Genomic DNA, 18,460 nt, shown 5'->3' with positions numbered 1-18,460 from the left:
TGGAATACTGCGTTCAGATGTGGAGTCCTCAGCACAGGAGAGATGTGGACCTGTTGGAGTGTGTCCAGAAGTGGGCTACAAAAATGCTCTGAGGGATGGAATGCCTCTCCTACGAGGACAGGCTGAGAAAGCTGAGGCTGTTCAGCCTGGAGAAGAGAAGGCTCCAGGGTGACCTGGGAGTGGCCTTTCTGTATCTAAAGGGGGGCTGTAAGAAAGGAGACAGACTCTTCAGCAGCATCTGTTTTAAAAGAACAAGGGGAAATTATTTCAAACTAAACTAAGGGAGATTTAGATTGCATATAAGGAAAGTCTTCTACAGTGAGGGTGGTCAGGAACTGGCAGACGTTGCTCAGAGAGGTGGTGGCTGCCCCGTCTTGAGTGACACTCAAGCTCAGGCTGGACTGGGCTCTGAGCAACCTGATGGAGCTGTAGGTGTCCCTGTTCATTGCAGGGGAGCTGGACTAGATGGCCTTCAAGGGTCCTTTCCAACTTTAATGATTCTATGATTCTATGAAATAACCAATAATCGATATATTAATACAAGTATGGCCATCTCCTCTGGAAATCTCACAGCAGCACCCCCTGGTGCAAATCTGCTGAAACCCATTAATCAACCCTAATTAACCCTTCTTTCCGAGTCCGAATTCCCAGGCTGACAGCTTGGATGACTCTGTCTAACAGCACCACCTGGTGACACCTGCCGCGACGCCAGAGCTCGGTGATCCAGACGCCAGAGTTTCTCCGGAATATACGTTTTATTTTGCAAGCTTTCACTCTGCGATGGGAGGCGGCAGCGCCCCGACGCTCCCTTCCCATCGCACGCCCCGCTGCCGCCGGCAGAACGGAACGCGCTGCGCGGGGCCGCGTTGCTCGGGGAAGGCACTGCGCGGACGCACCGGGTGCCGGGGCCGGGCCGGCCGCCATGGCGGTGGACATCACGCTGCTCTTCAAAGCCAGCGTGAAGACGGTGAAGACCCGTAACAAGGCGTTGGGGGTGGCGGCCGGTGACAGCGCCCGGGATGAGCTGCTCAAGCGCAGCGCTGCCCGCTCCAGGAGCGACTTCACCGGGCGGGCACGGGAGGTGGTGAGTGCGGGCAGCGGGCGGCGGCGGGCAGCGGGCAGCCGGCAGCCCTCCCCGGGGAGCCGGGGCGAGCGGGTGGCTCCTGAAGTGCCGCAGAGCGCCCCGGGGCAGCGCCGTCCACGGGCGGATGTGGGCCGGGAGCCGGCGCTGATGTGGCGGCCGAAGGGCTCCCAGCCCCACCCCCCACCGAGCCTCCGTTACACCGGGCTGGGGCTCCGGGCTCCCCTGGCCGCGTTCCCTCCCGCCGGCTCGGTGCCGCCGAGCGCTGCTGCGGGCTGCCGCGTGGGTCGCCTGCGGAACGAGTGGGCGAGTCTTTGTAGCGCCGGGTCGTTCCTTATTGCTCGCTTGTTTATTGTGTCGCACGGTATGGCTGTCAGTGCTGGGTCCGTATGAACTGCGGGTAATCACAGAATGGCCAGGGTTGGAAGGGACCTCAAAGATCATGAATCTCCAACCCAGATATCTGGTATACGCTTGGAGAGAGAGAAGCGCTGAAAAGCTAAGGAATTGCTGAGCTGGAGGCTGACCAGCGTTAATAATATTACTGAGTATGATCGTAAACTTGTTGCAGATTCTTTGCCTCCATACTGATCAAAATGCGTGGGGGGGAAAGTGGTGTCTGAGCATGGTTTGAGTAATGCCCTTAATCAGGCACTGGGACACACATTGGAGGTGTTCAAGGCCAGGTTGGCTGGGCCCTAGGCAGCCTGATCCAGTGGGTGTAAGCCCTGCCCATGGCAGGAGGACTGGGGCTGGGTGATCTTTAAGGTCTCTTTCGACCTAAGCCATTCTGTCATTTAGAAAAGCTGGGAGAAACAGCCTGCTCAACAAGGAGACAACTTCAGAACACAAGTGCCAGCATAGGGCTGAGCAAAGGATGACAGGGAACATTTGGCCCTCAAGAAGGCAATGATGCAGTGATGGACTTTCCAATGTTTCACATTTATAGAATGCTGTTAAAATTTACTGTGTGTGTATTAGTGCTTTTTGGTCAATGAGAACAAAAGCTTTTTTTTTTTTTGGTCCTTGGACCTTTACTTTGACATAACTATTTTAAATTCAGTATGTGCGGATATGAAATCTCACTTTTACAGATTTACATGATAACTTGGTTTTGGTATCTGATTTGATACCATTACAGATATTGCATAGGCCCAGTTTATGTGACACTTGTTCTCAGCTTTACCTTAGCCTTAAACTGACTGGTTTGGGTATTTTTATGTCATTATCAGTTTTGGAAGGTATCTGGCACTTGAATGTCTTTCTGTCTTAGGAAATCTTACTATTTAAGCCTTCTCCTTTACTTTTTATGGCAAGTACAAGCTATTAGGAAGATCATCTGTCAAATATATTATTTGAAAATACTGTAGGGATGAGAATATTTAATCACTGCTGACTGTTCAGTAAGCATTACAGAATGGAATTAGGGTTGATACAGCTTATTAAGAGAAATAAAATCAGTGGCGAAGCAGAATCTCACAATGGGCTTGATTCCAACCATAAATTATTACTTTTTTTTGTTTTGTTTTGCTAGGAAAATTATCTGCTTTTTTAATGTTCTTGCAAATAGACTAAAAAATTAAGTGTTATAACTTAAATTCTTCAAAAGCAATTCCAGACATATCTGAAAGCATGTCCTTGAGAAGGGAAAATTTGAAAGGTTAATTGTTTCTGAGCCTTTAAATGCAAACTTTCAGAATGATCGAATGTCTGTGATTGAAGCTGTTGAACACATAGGAATGCCAGATTCATGGGGATACAACATCTGTTCTTCATATAACTTCTTTGTATGTATTCTATAGAATGATCAATTCTTTTTTATTTATTTTATTTTATTTTTTAGTTGGTATATTAGGCCCATATTCACATCAAGAATATGTTTGGTTGCTCTGTTTCATCCTCTGTAATGAGAAGGAAAAATCCCCATGTTCAAGTTAGTGGTTTCAGAACATAGTGAATTACATCTGAGTTTTAAGACCAAGAAATATTCAAAATACTACAAGTGGAGGAGAAAAATATGATGCCTACCAGCCTGAGAGCAACTAATGCACAGACTGCTCTAGCTGTAGCACTGTTTGATTTGCCTTTACATGTGGAAAAAAGAGACGGTCAAGTGAAAATTAGGCCTTCTTTGTTCTCTTGCCAGAGAAACCAGAATGTCAATATTAGCACTCAAACTTTTTTCAGTTACATAAACATCTTTAATAATCCAACAATACTGCATTTTTTTTAAGACCACCTGCTAATTTCCAGTTAATTACTTTATAAAGTATTCCTTTTCTTTTTTCTTGTTGAAAATGTCAGTTTAAAAATAAAATAACTTGCTTGCTGTATTAACTTTTTTATGGGATAGGACATGCATTTGCCAGGTTTAGAGTAGCCCTGAATGAGACATAATCTCTATGATATGTATCTGAGAACTAACATTAAAGTGTGTGGCAGAACACAACTGGTGAGTCAGTCTGCATGAGTGAATTGCTCCACATGTAGCTGAGTGGCTGACTCTAACAGCACTAGGAGGGAAATAGCCACAACTGGTTAAAACTGAATGCTTTAATTTCTTCTGTTTTATACTGAAGCAGACTGAAAAACTCCAACCTGCTTTATTCAGGTTAGTTTATACAGTCATTCTGGCTCTAAGCACTACATAAGAGTAACTCCCATGAGAGAATATTTGGATGCCAGGGAAATATATATTGCTTACGGTACAGCCAATTACAGTCCTTATTAGAAATTAATGACTGTGCCAAATTTTGGACAGCAAGTGATATTTCAGCTCACTTTTTAGCTCTTAATGAGAGGTAAATTCTAATAAATTGGGCCCACAGCTGAGGTCATTGGAACTCGTGCTGACGTCTCCCTCGTACTGTGCTGAACACTTGCTTCTCCCCTCTGAGTTCACTGGGGGCTGCATGTTGCAGTCATTTGCATGCACCTGGGATTCCCTTTCCTATTTTCTAGGCAGAAAACAGAATTCTAAATTATACATTTTCAAATGGGAAGGTACAGCGTACTCCACTATATTATTTCAGATTTATCTCTTCCTCTCTGCAAATTGTTTTTTTGCCTCTCATTTCCTTCATCCTTGTTAGAAAACAGCTCAGGCTAAGAGATGGAAGGCAAAGTTGATAATTTAAATTAGGGGGGTAGAGACTTAAAAAGCAGGTTAAGGGAACAGCAGGGGAAGGATTTTAAAAAGATTTTTGGAGACAAAATGCTAGCCTTGTTTAATGCAATGAGATTAAAAGCCAAATCGCTAATGTTCCCCATGTGATGCTTCTGGTTTTACTAAAACTTCCATCAGTAACAGTGGTGAGGTTATAGGTTGGCCCTGAGGGAGGAGCTGTGAACTCTTGTGTTTTGAGAAGATCTGAAATGTCTGTACAAATGTCTGTTGTCCTCCCTTTCCTTTGTTTGTTTGCTTTTCAGCACATTCTTAACTGCATGGGAATTATTTCTGAACGTAGGCTGAGCAGCTGGTTTGAAAGCTGGCTTGGGAAACAGCTTCCATAGCTGCCCACTGAGGTTGTTTTGGTTATCTGGGCATCACGTGGTGCTGCAGAGTCCTCCAGGGCTGCAGGGTGGGTTTGGGGGCGGAGGGTCCCCTCTCCTTGTCCTTTCCTCGCCTCCTTCCAGGGCCCATTTGGCTGTTGGAAGTTCTTTCCTGGCTTACAGCTGTTGGAGGAGTTATTCAATGTAGATGGTTACGATGAACTCTTTGCAGCTTATGGTGGTCTTCCATTAAGTTGATGTCTGCTGTGAGCTGTTGTTACCTTGCTGAAAAATAGGGAAAGAACTAATGGAAGATTGTTGTACACATGGAATTGGAAGAAACCTGAGGTTTAATACATGTGGCTTCCTTCATATCTCAAATACAGAGTACATTTGTGTGACTGAGGCAGAGTGGCAGGTGCTCTGTCATGGGAAAAGCTGGAGTGATGCAATGGGATGACGACAGGGTCGTCAGGAGGCTGAGCGGGAGGAAAGCAGGCTGGTACAGCTGGGAGAAGGGACAGTCAGCTCTGAAAGGATAGCAACAGGGATGCAAAGAAAGGAATGAAAAATGGAAACTGATACAGAGGATGTCAGAATATAACTAAATTAGATTAGAAAAAGGAAGATGAAACAGCAAGAATGGAACTTGCAGTTGTGCATCAGCTTACTGTCTGTGAGTTCTTAATCAAATTTCTTCAAGAAAGAACAGGTCACTGTTTTCACTATTTAGGTACATCGAAATTGCTAGAAACTTTAATCTCTTTATTTATATATTTTAAGCCTATAATCTTGTTTGTGACAGAAATGAACTTACATATAAGCAAAGAAATAGTACCGGAGTGGTTTGCTAGTGATGTAACTGCTGAGATTTATTTTTCCAGACATCAGCAGTGAGGCCAAAATAAAGTTCATTTCTCTAGAATTAAGTAACTTTCAGATTTTGATTCTCTCCCCGTTCAAAACAGGACAGATCTGGGGGATTGTAGCCCAGAGAAGAACTTAGAATCATAGAATCATTTGAGTTGGAAGAGACGTTTAAAGGTCATGTAGTCCAACTTCCCTGCAAAGAACAGGGGCACCTACAGCTCCATCAGGCTGCTCAGAGCCTGGTCCAAACATATGAGACTTTTCACAACATCCTGCACTTCTCTTCTCTGTGCATACTGTATGCTTCTAACATTGCACAGAGAGGGATACTTCTTTTTCCTTCAACTTGAGGGGCACTAATTCTGTTAGCTTCAAGAAAACAGAATTGGATTAAGCAGCTTCTTCCACTATGATGATTAGCAAACAGAATTTCTGAGCCATCCTAGATAGTGATTGCTTTGAGCTCTCAGGTGTGTTGTAGTAGTCATAAATGAGGGAGATGACTTAGAATATCATGCTTCACACTGGTGAAATCAACCAAAAAAAAAAAGTTTAAACTCTCTTAGGGAATGGATATTTCAAAGTATAGAGTTTGCAGCTTCAAGCAAATTAACAACTAATCATTGCCTTCACCTAGGTGTACTGAGGCTCTTGTTTTTTGCTAGTATTGGTTAATGAGATTATTTACTGCTGTAATGTTGAGCTGATTCCTTGTGTGGTTTTTTTTTTTTTATGACAAAGGAATCAAGTTTTTGTGTTGCATCAGAGACAAAAGGGCGTATTTGTCAATAAAATTGACAATATGAAATTACATGCTCTGTCTTTGAAATGTCAGACCACTATATTTGAGTATTTATCAAGCCTGCAAATATTAAACCTTGGTGTAATAGTACCAGTGAAAGCAATTAAAGGGTGAAAACTGAAGATACAACCTGTTGGCTGTAGGTTTGGGGAAAATGTTCTTTAATGTCAAAAATATTTGAATTTAGTGAAACTGTTTAGCATTTTAAAATTATGAATACTTTATTGAAAACATAAACTTCCTGACTTTGGGGTGGCATGGCAAAGCTTTTTGTTTGCCAAAAATGACAATTTTTAGTAACTGAATGCCAGCCTTGAGGCATGTGCTTGTCTTTATCCTTTCTCTGACTCAAACCCTTCTCACTTTGCACAGAGAGCAAAGAAATGTGCTGCATCTGCTGAAATGTAAAAATATTCCATTTCTGTAGGTGTTGTCCAGCGTGTGAGACAAACAAAACCCATTTGAAGTTAAACATGTTCATGTTGGATATTAGGAAGAATTTCTTCTGAGAAGAGTGGTGAGGCATTGGCACAGGCAGCCCAGGGAGGTGGTGGGCTCGCTGTGCCTCGAGGCATTCAAGCAAAGGTTAGATGTAGTACTTAGCTACATCCATGGTTTAGTGGGTGATATTGCTGGTAGATGGATGATTGGACCAGATGATCTTAGACGTCTTGTCTGACCTCAATGATTCTATGGTTCTGTGAGTGTAATCCAAATCTATTCCCATCTTTGCTTTTCTGCATCACTTCCACTTTCAATAGACTGCTAGCTTGACACTTCCAAGGGGATATATGCATATATTATATATGTGTGTGTGCATGTGTGTCTATGTATATTTGTGCATATATATATATATATTTGTTGTTGCTGACTTTTAAACTTTTAACGTAGACTTAAATATTCATTCAGAATTGGTAAGATAAATTCCTATAGTACAAGCTGGAGCTGTTTCCCACTTCTCCAAAGTGGAAAGTGAGAAACAGGTTTCAGGTGAACATCAGCAGAAGTTCTGTGAGGACAAAGAAGGACTCCTGAGTGTCCTGTTGGTCTGAGGCTGAAGATAAGAGGACGGACTTGTTAAAAATGAAATCTCACTACATTTACTGGATTTCTAATACTGAGTAATATTCTAAGTAGATTTTTATGATATGGTCATTATTATTTTTTTTTCATTATTATTTTAATGGAAAAACCTTGTTCTGAGGAAAAAAAAAATGAAGTCCTCAAACATTTAGCACATATGGGATATAGCAATTTATTTTAATTGAGAAGATGGGAAATAGCCTTGCTGCTGAACACTTAGGGGATTTTTGGAATGAAATGCACACTGGAGGTCTGGTGTGAAGAAGAGGAACTTTGAAGAGAACCCTGTTTTTGTGACAGCCCAGAGAACTGCATGGACTCTGGAGCCAGTAGTGCCTGGAGAAGAGGAAAGTGGGTTCTGGCAGCAGGAAGAAGGAAGTCTGTCAGTAATTCGTATTTTGGTCAGGAAAATCATGTTCTGGATGGAAAGTGTGGTATCATCTGCTATTTTTTCGGATTGACATGAGTAAAATATAGACACAGTTGTATTGGATTTCTTTTTTTTTTTTTTCTTGCCTATTTTCAGGTGGTTTGGATGTCCTTACAAAGGAAAACAATTTCAATTTGCTGGGCTTTTTGGTATTTCTCTTTCTGAAAAGAAAGCTGTAATTTCTTTAAGAGTTTTTGGCTGAACTGATGGTCTCCCCCCTGTTCTCCCCTATCTCCTTTAATTCCATTTCAGCCTTTTTTTCCTTCTTTTTCCCCCCTTTTTCAGGAAAGAGCACAATGCATACAAACAAACAAACAAAAAAATTGCTTAGTCTTAGAACACTTTTATATGTAAGACATGCTGTACATGAGATCTGTCTTCATAACTAGTTCACTCATATTAAAAGTAAATGATGATAGCAAACAGACACGTGAAAGGCAAACATAATGGTGATGAAAACCATTTAATGATAAGTGGAGAAACAAATATTTATTGAAAATAAAACCGTGTCTAAAGGCTCTAATGCTGACTTTTGGAAACATTACCACGTAGCAGTGTTAGCAATACTGTGTGTCCTGTACAGTAGATATTGTTTAAAATTGCTTGGGAACTGGAGCTTGCAATTGTGAGCTTGGAATGTCCTGCAGATAATTAAGTTGTGGTCAGGCTTTAGAAAAATAAAAAGTTCTCGAACTATGATTTTACAAACATGCTACAATAACATTTCTTTATATTTAACAGTTTCTTATAGAAAGCTGATACTCTCATGAGGCATTCACTAAAGGTAAAACATCAAGAAAGAAAAAATATTAAATTAAAACTTCACTTAGGATGTTGACAGTTGGCTTGTAATATTAAACAGATGTGCATGTTCTTGGGATATTCTTCATTTAGAACTTTGTTTTATACCCATTTTCAAGTGACAGCTACTAATTTTTGATTAATTTAAAATTCCCTTTTTTTCAGTTGTCTTTGATATATATAATTTTCTTTAGGTCAGTTCAGCTGGATTGTGATGCACACTGCAGTTTCTGTTGTGTTGTCTAAAGAGAGAGTTTTACCTAGGCTTAGATTGAAGGAGAGTTCATTCAACTCTGTTTTTAAAAAAAATAAATTACACGTATGGAAAGATCTTTTGGCCAGACATTACCCTTGCATGTGTGAGCAGGGCACTTGTTGATTCTGGTTGTGGGTATTGTAGGACATAATTGGGTCTGTTTGGCTCATAGTAAATGCTGCACTTAAAATGACAGCAAAGTGAAGAAATTTAAGCTTTTAAGAGAGAAAAGTTTAATGAAATATGGAGGGAATAAATAACTAAAAAAGTATAGCGCTCTTAAAATGGCAATATATTGTGTCTAGTTCTCTCGTCAGTCAGTCTTTTTCAAAACCAGTTGTTTTATTCTTTTTAATAGAAAAGAGCTACAAAAATGATTTTAAGTTTGGAAAATCTGAAGTAAGTCTGATTGTGGATTTTACAGAGAACCAAAACTGAGATACAGTGCTGGAGAAAGCGTGTACTTATGATATGATTCAGCTGCCCTTTGATTTAGTTGATCCTGCACCATGGGAAGTCAAGTGCAAGTATTGTAAAATCCAAATGGTACTCAACAGGTAATGCAGGAGTTAATACAGAGGGGTAGCTCAGGAATTCCTTTTTACATGTGGGACATTGCTTCTTTCCAAAGCAAAGAATTGGATACTGGGTTTCCCAAATCTCAGGCTACTTCTCCTCCAGTGACCTATGACTCTGATCAGTCTGACCTTAGACTGTGAACATGTTTGAATGTTCTGTCTTTATTTTTATCATAATGAAAGAAATTACAGGAAACAATGTGCTTAAGTTTTTCCTAAATTAAAATAGCTGTGTTAGACTCCACAGGGTGCATAATGTAGTTACCTACCAGAGGTGTTGCTTACTGCAAAGCAAATTAGGTCTTCTTCATGATGATTTTTTTTTTGACTACTTCATCACAAATTTCAGAGTGTATGTGAACGTACAAAGGTGGTTCAATGTGGTTTTATTTTCATTAACAATGAAGAATGCATTAATCCAAGTGAGATATTAATTGATGAAATAATACTGCAGCCTGCATACCAACTTAGGAGCTGAATGTCTCCTTTCCTTGTTCTGTACATTTTTTCAGTCACTTTAGTACACAGTGATAATATGTCACAAAGTGAGTGAGACTAGGTTATTGTAAGTATATACTTCGTTTCAATTAATGATGTTATTTCCAGTTCCAGAGATTCTTAGATTGAATCTATTGTAATGTAGGTGGGAAATGCCTACAAGAACTCAGATATACCATATTCAAAAACATAAAATGCAGTAGAGACACCTATAGACGATAAGGAAAAATACATCTGAGAAGGAATCATAATGTGAAGGAAAGGAAAAATGGAAAAAATCCAGGAGTTAATTGGTTTGTCTAAAGCGTGACCGAGTTCTATATTTATTTTTCTCTGTGGCATATCATATAGATAGCACAGTTCTGTGGTCTGGCTGTGACTTCACCATTTTACCATACAATGCATCACAATTCATTGTCCCTGTCCTGAAATTTACAGTAGTTTTAGGAGTGGTTTGTGGGTTCACTCAATATACTTGAAATATATGGCATAATTTTATTTGCAGGGGAAATTAAAGCATGACAATTTTTTTTTGCTTAGAGTGAATGACAAGAAGCCCTTTCTATGGGGCTCTTAACATAAGAATCTATTGAATTAAGCACCATGGAAATTCTATTCTGAATATTATTCCAATTTTAAAGAAACAAATTCAGATGCATCCATTGGAGGTATGGGAAGAAAGATAATCCAAATACTACGTTAATTTTATCTTTTGAGTAATACTCATTTACATACTTGTCTTTGACACTAACAAGAAACAATCTTTGAAGTAAAATTTTGATTCTTGATTTGCTTCTACAATGACGCTCTATCTAAGTGACTGTTATTCTAAGTGATGTTTTTGTAAAGGTCAGTATTAAAAGAAGCTGCTGTCCAAGGAGGCATCCTGAGAGCTATTCTTATGTTATGGAGCATCTTTCTTCCGGGGTTCTTGTGGTGGTTGGGTCTGGCATCAGGATTTGTCCCTTATGTGGAAGGCTTTGAAATAAAATGAATAAAATGTTCATCATGGAAATGTTGTGAAATAGCACACCTGTTGATAAACAGAGATTGCCTTAGCGTATGTGTTGTATAAGTGATGATACTGAGGATAATGCAAATTCTCTGAAAGAACAACACTATGGGTGTCTGATCCTGCAAAGATATGTTTGACCAAGGATGTTCCCAGCGTAACAGTGTTACGACATAAATTTGTTTTTAAATTAGTAACAAATAATACTTTCTTACTAGAATTTTAAAAGCAAGAAGATTGTTGTAATGTAAATAAACTGAAACTCAACATTTTGAATAGTGAAGTTGTTTGCTTATTGTTATTATTCCAAACATTTCCTCTGTCTTTTGTGGCTCTGAACTGAATGACTGTATTGCCTTCTAATTGCATGTTGTGTGTTCTGCTTTAAATTGCTGTTACAGTAGCTCCCAGAGCCCTTAACTGGGAGCAGAGCTTTGTATCCCTTGCAGGGCTTTTGAACTTTTAACTAAGCAAGGCATTTAAAGAGGTAGGGGTAGATGTGGGATGAAAACCTGCTTGTATTGAAATATGTTGCAGAGTTGCAGTCAATGTAATTGAAAGATTTTGGAAAAAAAAAAAAAAAAAAATCAAAGTTTAATGCTTATAAGATAGTACTAAAAGAAGTCTTCTGAAGTGCTTTTAGACTCTTCAGTCAGGTACACGCTTTGATTTTTTTGTTTGTAACAAGTGAACTGAATTCACTGTGGCTATTCATGGCTTATTGAATTGGTTTCTAAGAGAGTGTTCTCAGAAACTTCTGACAAATGGGAAGGACTTGTCAATAAGGACATTTCTAATTTGCGTTACTTATTCCTGCTTTAAAGATGTCCTTTACTCTAAAAAAAGAAATAAATATATGAATATTTATACATAACAACTATTAGGTATAACTTGCAGTATTTCGAGAAAGTTCAGTTCTGGAGATATGTGAGAGCTGTAGCAATTAACCTACATGCACATTTATAATTCTAGAAAATGGACGGTGTATTATATTCAAAGACTGGATCTGATAGACCCAAATTGCTTAAAACATCAGTTATTGAAGATGTCCCCCTGGGACTTTGAGAAACCATTTAGCAGATGAAAGTACATTTTGAAAAGTTTGACCTTACAGGCAATCATAAAATGAATCAAAACAGTTCTTTCCTCCCCTGAAATGTACAGAGCCCATCTGTATCTAATCCAGTAATTACAGACTGAGTTCAATTACCTTTTCAAAGTTGGAGCAGACTGGAGACTAGGCAGTGAACAAACATAGGGTTTTGTCTAGACCTCAATTGACCACAGTCTAAAACTTGAATTTATATCTCATTTTATTTCTAGCTTCACTTGATAGTTTTTAAAAGATTTATTTTGCTGTCTAGTTGCTAGACTATGATTATTTATTTATTTAACTTCTTGACCTGGTGTTTATGGCTACATTTTTATTCCAGTGAACTTTATAAAATTAGTCCTAAGAGTTTACTGGGTAGATAACTTAAAATGTAGTGAAAATCGGGGTTAACCATCTCCTTAGTCTTTAATGTTGCTACAGTGAGATTATGAAAGAATATGAACAACTTTTCAGAATTAAAACTCTGTGCTCACTCAATATATTTAATGTCCAGATTAAAGACACAAATGCAACTTCGTTGTTTTTTGTTCTCTAAGAAAATTGAATCCCAATTTACCAGGCTGTGATCGTGCCCAGCTATTGGCGCTGGTAAAAAAAAAAACAATGATGAAAATATGCTTTGGGCTATTTTATTAATTTCTGTTAGGTCTCAGTCTCTCGATTCAGCTAGTGCTAAATAATATATACACAGTTGTACCAGCTCACATAGGTTATCCTTTTGATTGCCAAGTCAGAGGTCAGGCATCTCGATATTACCCCACAAACCGTGCAGCCCACCCTGTAGCATACTTGTCATTGAGAAGTGCGCTGCTGAGCTTGCTGACTTCTGTGAGGACATTACCAATGTGATTTTGTGATTCCCTATGTGATTGTGTTATACATACTGCCTTTGGTTGGAGAGCTGTCTTTGCGATGAAGGTGTGTCTAGTTTGTAGAGGAAGTTGTTGAGCTGTGCAGAAGTCGACCACAGCCAAACTCTTTGCTACAGCCGTGTTTGCTTTGTGTCTGGTAGCTGTTTAGTGGCAGCAGTGAGAACAATAAATGCAGTGTCTTTAACTTCCATTTGGGCTATGCTTTTGTTGGGATGGCATTTCTTGGCAAGTGAAGGCCAACTGATACATTTAGTTTAACTTAATGAGTAGTTTAACTTAATGAGTCTTAATCAATATCTTGTGTAGCAGTTGCCGTTAATTTTCCAGGGATGCTGTTTGCAATGACTTCAAGTTAGTTCTTAGGGAATAAGCCGTAATGTTCCAATGAACAATAATCTTCATGCAAGAATGTTGTGATGTTTAATTGCCTTCCCTAGTAACACTCAAGAAACAGCTGATTTAATGAAATGTTACAGAAAGCCTAAGAAATAGCATGTTATGAATCTATTTTGTCTCTGTTTTATTAGCATGGGGAAGGTCCTCTGCTGGTGGTGGTGGTTGTTTTTGTAAGATATCACCTCTCATCCAGGCAACTATATATTCTGATAAGGTAATATTGTAAATGTAAAGCAAAATTTTAAATAACAAATTTCTGTTTTGTCTCCCTATTTGTACATTTGGTTATTGTTGTTCGGTTGGTTTTGTTTTCTCCCTCTGTAGAAAACACTACCAGCCATGTTAAGTAGTTCGTTCCTGTGAGTTAAGGCTTTGTAGGGATAGACATAAGACTTTCATAATCCAGTACCGTTGCTGTCAGCACACAGGTGACCTCGCTAGGAAGCAGGAGTGGGCTGTGGTATCATCAGGTGCTTCACTAGCTTGTGTATGGCCTTGCAATGTTCACATCATTCGGTCTCTTCCTTCCCCTTTACCTTATAGCACAAACTTTCTTATACCTTTGTAAGCAGTGAGTCTGGCTGAGTCTCTAACTTGATTCTCTTCTATGGATTGAGGGGAAAGTGGGGGGGCCAGAGGCAGCATCTGTCATGTTAGCGTGGGTTGGGATGGTGCATATTTGCGTGTCATGTTACATAGCTACTCAGTTTGCCCCAGTCACTTCCAAGGTGACAAATAAAAGTGGTTTTGCAAGAGCAGGCATCAGATTGGGTCCTAAATGTGTGTAGTTTTAATGTGTTACTGTCAGTGCTGCTAAGGGGTATTGCTCAATAAAGAGAGATTTATGAACGCTTCTGAGGTGCTGGTAAGAAGAACGTGTTAGTGAGTTCAGAGCCACTGGGTGTTGTGTGCAGCTGGGAGAATTCAAAGCTTTTCCTGGAGCGTGCACATGTGTGAAGGGCTGGGGTCTGGGGCAGTAAGAGCCTGTCATTTACTCCTCTGTGCAGGACACGAGGAAGTTACTTTGCCAGGAAAAGTCCCATACATTCTTTGTCTGAGACACAGAGAGAGCTTTGAAGGGAGCTCTTGTTAAAATATTGGCAGTGTGTCATTTGCATCACCTTTGTTTTCTTGAATATAAAAGTTAAAGCTGCTCTGAGTAACGTTTCAGTTTCTGGCTGTGAGTTAAAAGCCAGCTGCCAGTTTTGCTCAAAATGAGGTTCTGCAGGGGGATGTACGGGTGCAAGTGTTTGGAGCAAGCCAGTAATGCTACAGCTTGTGGTCTGGTCAGATTGATGACTGGGTCTTGAATGCACCTATGTTTTGGCAGAGAATAGCATAATTTTATCTATTGATTTAAAAAAAAAAAACAAACAAAAAACCCTCTTTAAAATCAACACTTATCTAACTGTTGCTCATTCATGTTCAGTTGTTCACCTCTTCCTTTAAAGGGCCCTCTGGCAAGGAGTAAGGCCATTCTGGAAACTTGCTTCTTTGTCACATGCAGTGAGGACAAACTCTAACAGTTAAATCAATTTTTAAATTATGGGTAATGCTGCTGTATTTTTAATCAAGTAACATCCTAGTGGTTTGCTGGTTTTCAGATAGCCAACCTACACTGTGAATAACCCTATGTAAAGGGGTCCAGATGACTTCAGAATTGTCCCTGTGGCTCATGAAGCTGTTGTTTTTTATACAAACTTCCATCTTTTAAGCTGCATATTTTTTTCTTTCTTCAGTTATATATGAGTTTGTTGTATAATAGATGAGAGAATATCTATGTTTATGGAGCTTAACATTCTAAGGCTGAAATGATTTCTCATATAGTCTGATAATTTTCCATTGATAGGTTGAGGTAGACTTATAACATGGATAATAGAACAGCATCAACAGTTTTTCATAGTATTAGATACAAGAGAAGTGATCTGTTAGGTTGCATTTCTTTTGAAGAAGGTTCATTCTACTGTCTGTTTTCACAGCTTTTGATAGATTTATGTGGCACATCTGGGCATTTCCACTGGCACGATTTCAATCTATTTCACTGTAAAAAAACATTTCTGGGTTTTGGGCTAGGATTTGTTGCCTTGGTGAAATATACCTGTGTGAACCTGGCCAGTTCTTTTCCATACTTCTACTTACTTAACTGAGCTATCAATATTTAATGAATTTAACCTTAAGATTCTTTATCATTATTTTTCCATAATTGCATTCCTTATTGTTTTATTCAACTTCGTAAATACTCTTACCTATTGTAAACACTGTCAGTTGGCGTTTTTAACATACTGTACACTATCATTTTTAGCGATGCTGACGTATAAAAGTGGTTTCAATTTGTGTTTTTTCCTTTTTTGCCATTCCCAATCTTGTTCTATCAAAAGCCTCAAAAACTTTTGTGCTGTGTTCTTGTCAGTCTTGCAGCGTCTTAGCAGTTTCTCACGATTGCCTTTATCATTTAAAAATGCTTCTTACATCTAAAAGTCTTTAACTTTTATCTTACTGTTTGATGTGCATCTCAAGTAAAACTAAAATGCACAGATGTCTGAATGCCATATTCAAATTGGTTAAGTATGACTAAGGAGTAAGAAGGAGCCCATCAAGTAAAATCTTACGGCTGCATACAAAGCAGAATTAAAGCAAATAAAAACCCACCAAAAACACAAAAAACAACACTACAAAACAGAATATTAACTTTCACTTGCAATAACAGTATTTTGATTTTCATTAGATTATTTTATTCTATTTTGTATAAACTCAAGCTAAATTTCTGTGGTTACAGGGGATATAAATCATGAGCTTACTTGTAAAGGGGATTGTTTATTCAGAGCAGGGCTGACAGTCTCTCCCTAAGAGAAGCTATTACTTAATTTTATTTTTCTAAGTATAAATTCTTAAAAAAAATAATTGTAATGATACCCCAAAGGTATCATAAACATATAAATAATTATAGTCTGAAATTATTAAAATTACAGGAAATGGACATTTAAGGAATCTTAATAAGATTCATAGCTGAGAGGGGAGAAAAGGTGTCTTGCTTCACAACTAAAATTCATGTCACGAGTTTCTACTTTTAAGCCATTAAAAAAATATATGCATTGGAATTGTCAGCATTATTCACATGTGAACGAATAGCATTGATTTCTCTTTGAATTACAGCTGAAGTTTACTGCTCCTTAATTCTGAAAGCACTTTCTTTGGAAAAATTTCCACGTGACCATCTACTGTAAGTTTTTCTAGCAGAAATTAGTCTCCCCCATCCTCCCACCCCTATTTCTTCACAGGCCAAACCAGTCGGTACATCCTAGGTAGATAAAAAAAAAAATGATTGGAAGAGCATTTTGTTGTGTCCAAAAGAAGGGTTCTGGAGATGGTTTGTCATGCTACGTTTTGTGGTACCTTACTCAGCTGGTGGGTGGCTCTGGTAGCTATGTGTGGCATTGATGCTGCCTACAGGAGATGTTGCTTAAACGTTGCTGCTGGGCTTTGGCTGACTGGTGTAGGAGGCAGTTGGATGGGCCCAAAGGAAGCTGCATCAGTTCTCAGTGCTGCTGCAGGCCAGCTTGAGCTTGGCTTCAATTCTGGCCCATGCTGTGGGATTGAAAAGCTGCCATGGTTTGTTTTAGTTGCTGTTTTATAAGACAATTCAGTTTAAAAAAAAAAAAAAAAAAAAAACAAAACGGTGTGGCTGGAGGGAGCAAAGTACCGTTAGCTGATGTGTTCAGAAATAGCTACTTTCCAGCTTTTTATTTGCCTGATCTATTCCTTCTGTAGGTAAACAATAATCAGCTTCTCTGTGCAGCCCAGATGCTTGGTACATTAATCCATGCATAATCCTTGATCATGGAAACAAAATAGAGCTTGTCCATTGGAATGATATGTGATAGTGTTAGAAATTTGAGCATGGTGAGTACTCTGTCAACCTGTACAACATTGGTGTATAGGTGTGTTGGTGTAGACAGCAAAGACACAAAAAAACACAGAATGTAAAGTGAAGATGCTCTGAAAGCAGAGCAGGGGACCCACTGTGGGAAGTTCCCACTTGGCCCCAGTTTCAGTGGAGAGGAGCCTGCCCAGCTGGTGCCACATTCCCCACCTGCTTGTGTGCTCTGCAATGACTTCTGCTGAAGTCCCACAGTTAACTTCTGACTCCTGCACATGCAAATCCTTGTGGATTGTGCTGTAAAATTCTGGATCCTGAATTTCAGAAGGCTACTCAGAGTAACCTTTCATTACTGCACGTGCATTAAATGAGACTGGAAATCTTTTTTCATCATGAAATATATTTAAACAGGAATACATAATACTGCATGAGTTTCCCCTGTGAGAAAGGGGATGAGTAAAATCTCTCATGCAAACACAAATCTGAATGGAGTCACTGTGGTGCTGTAAGTGGAGTGCTTTGAACAGTGATGGTAAAGGCCAATTATTGCAAATATGTATTTTAACCAATTTACTTTTATCTCTCAACCAAAACATTCCCCACAATTGTTGTGGAATTTATATTTTAGTCAATGAGGTTTTGGATGATTGTGTAAAAAAAATATAAATGTTCAAGAAAGTTATGATTAGAGATGGACTATAAACAAGAAAGAGGGAAATAGTTTAAGTAAAATCAGATGTTCCTTTTCTTTTTATTGAAGGTATTTATTGCCTCAAAGAGAGTAAATGAAGACTAGTTAAATAAAAACATTTAGCATGACTGTACATTTTTAAAGTCTACTGTTAATTTTTTTCTCAGGGTCACCTCACGTTCCTGTTGACCCTCTGCAGATCTTCAGATGATGTAGGTGCACTTCTGTGCTTGTGGGTATCAAACCTGGGCACTCCCACAAGATGAAAGAAAACAGTGACAAACTGAGCACAGACATCCTTATCTAAATTCTACATGTATTGCCATTCTCCGATTGAGAATGTAAACCTAGCTTTTAAGTCATCTATTTAAGTTATCTATAAAATAAGACTCTTCCTGTATTTACAAATCCCTGGAGTAAAATGATTGTAACACTTTGTTACAACACATAATATGCATTATCATAATTTCAGTCATTTAAAAAAAAAATTAAAAGCTTCAAAATACTTTTTCTTTTCATTTGGAATCTGATGTAGGTACTATACACATTGTGAAACAATGCAGCAACCTCACCCCATAATAACAGACCAGCAAAACCTAAATCCAGT

At 39.0% G+C, this 18,460-nt stretch overlaps 1 protein-coding gene across 1 annotated transcript in view; it reads left to right on the top strand.

Moving 5' to 3' along the window:
* The first annotated feature begins 807 nt into the window (after positions 1-807).
* Positions 808-18,460, top strand: part of STX18 (syntaxin 18) — a 53,338-nt gene continuing 35,685 nt past the window's right edge. The window contains exon 1 of the mRNA XM_031588371.2: positions 808-1,084. Within this exon, the coding sequence (XP_031444231.1) occupies positions 923-1,084 (162 nt within the window). The 5' untranslated portion in view covers positions 808-922. The remainder of the gene's footprint in view (positions 1,085-18,460) is intronic.

The sequence above is a fragment of the Phasianus colchicus genome, chromosome 4 (assembly GCF_987193195.1).
Source record: "Phasianus colchicus chromosome 4, bPhaCol1.hap1.1, whole genome shotgun sequence".
Classification (NCBI taxonomy): domain Eukaryota; kingdom Metazoa; phylum Chordata; class Aves; order Galliformes; family Phasianidae; genus Phasianus; species Phasianus colchicus.
This window is presented reverse-complemented; position numbering and strand designations above follow the sequence as displayed.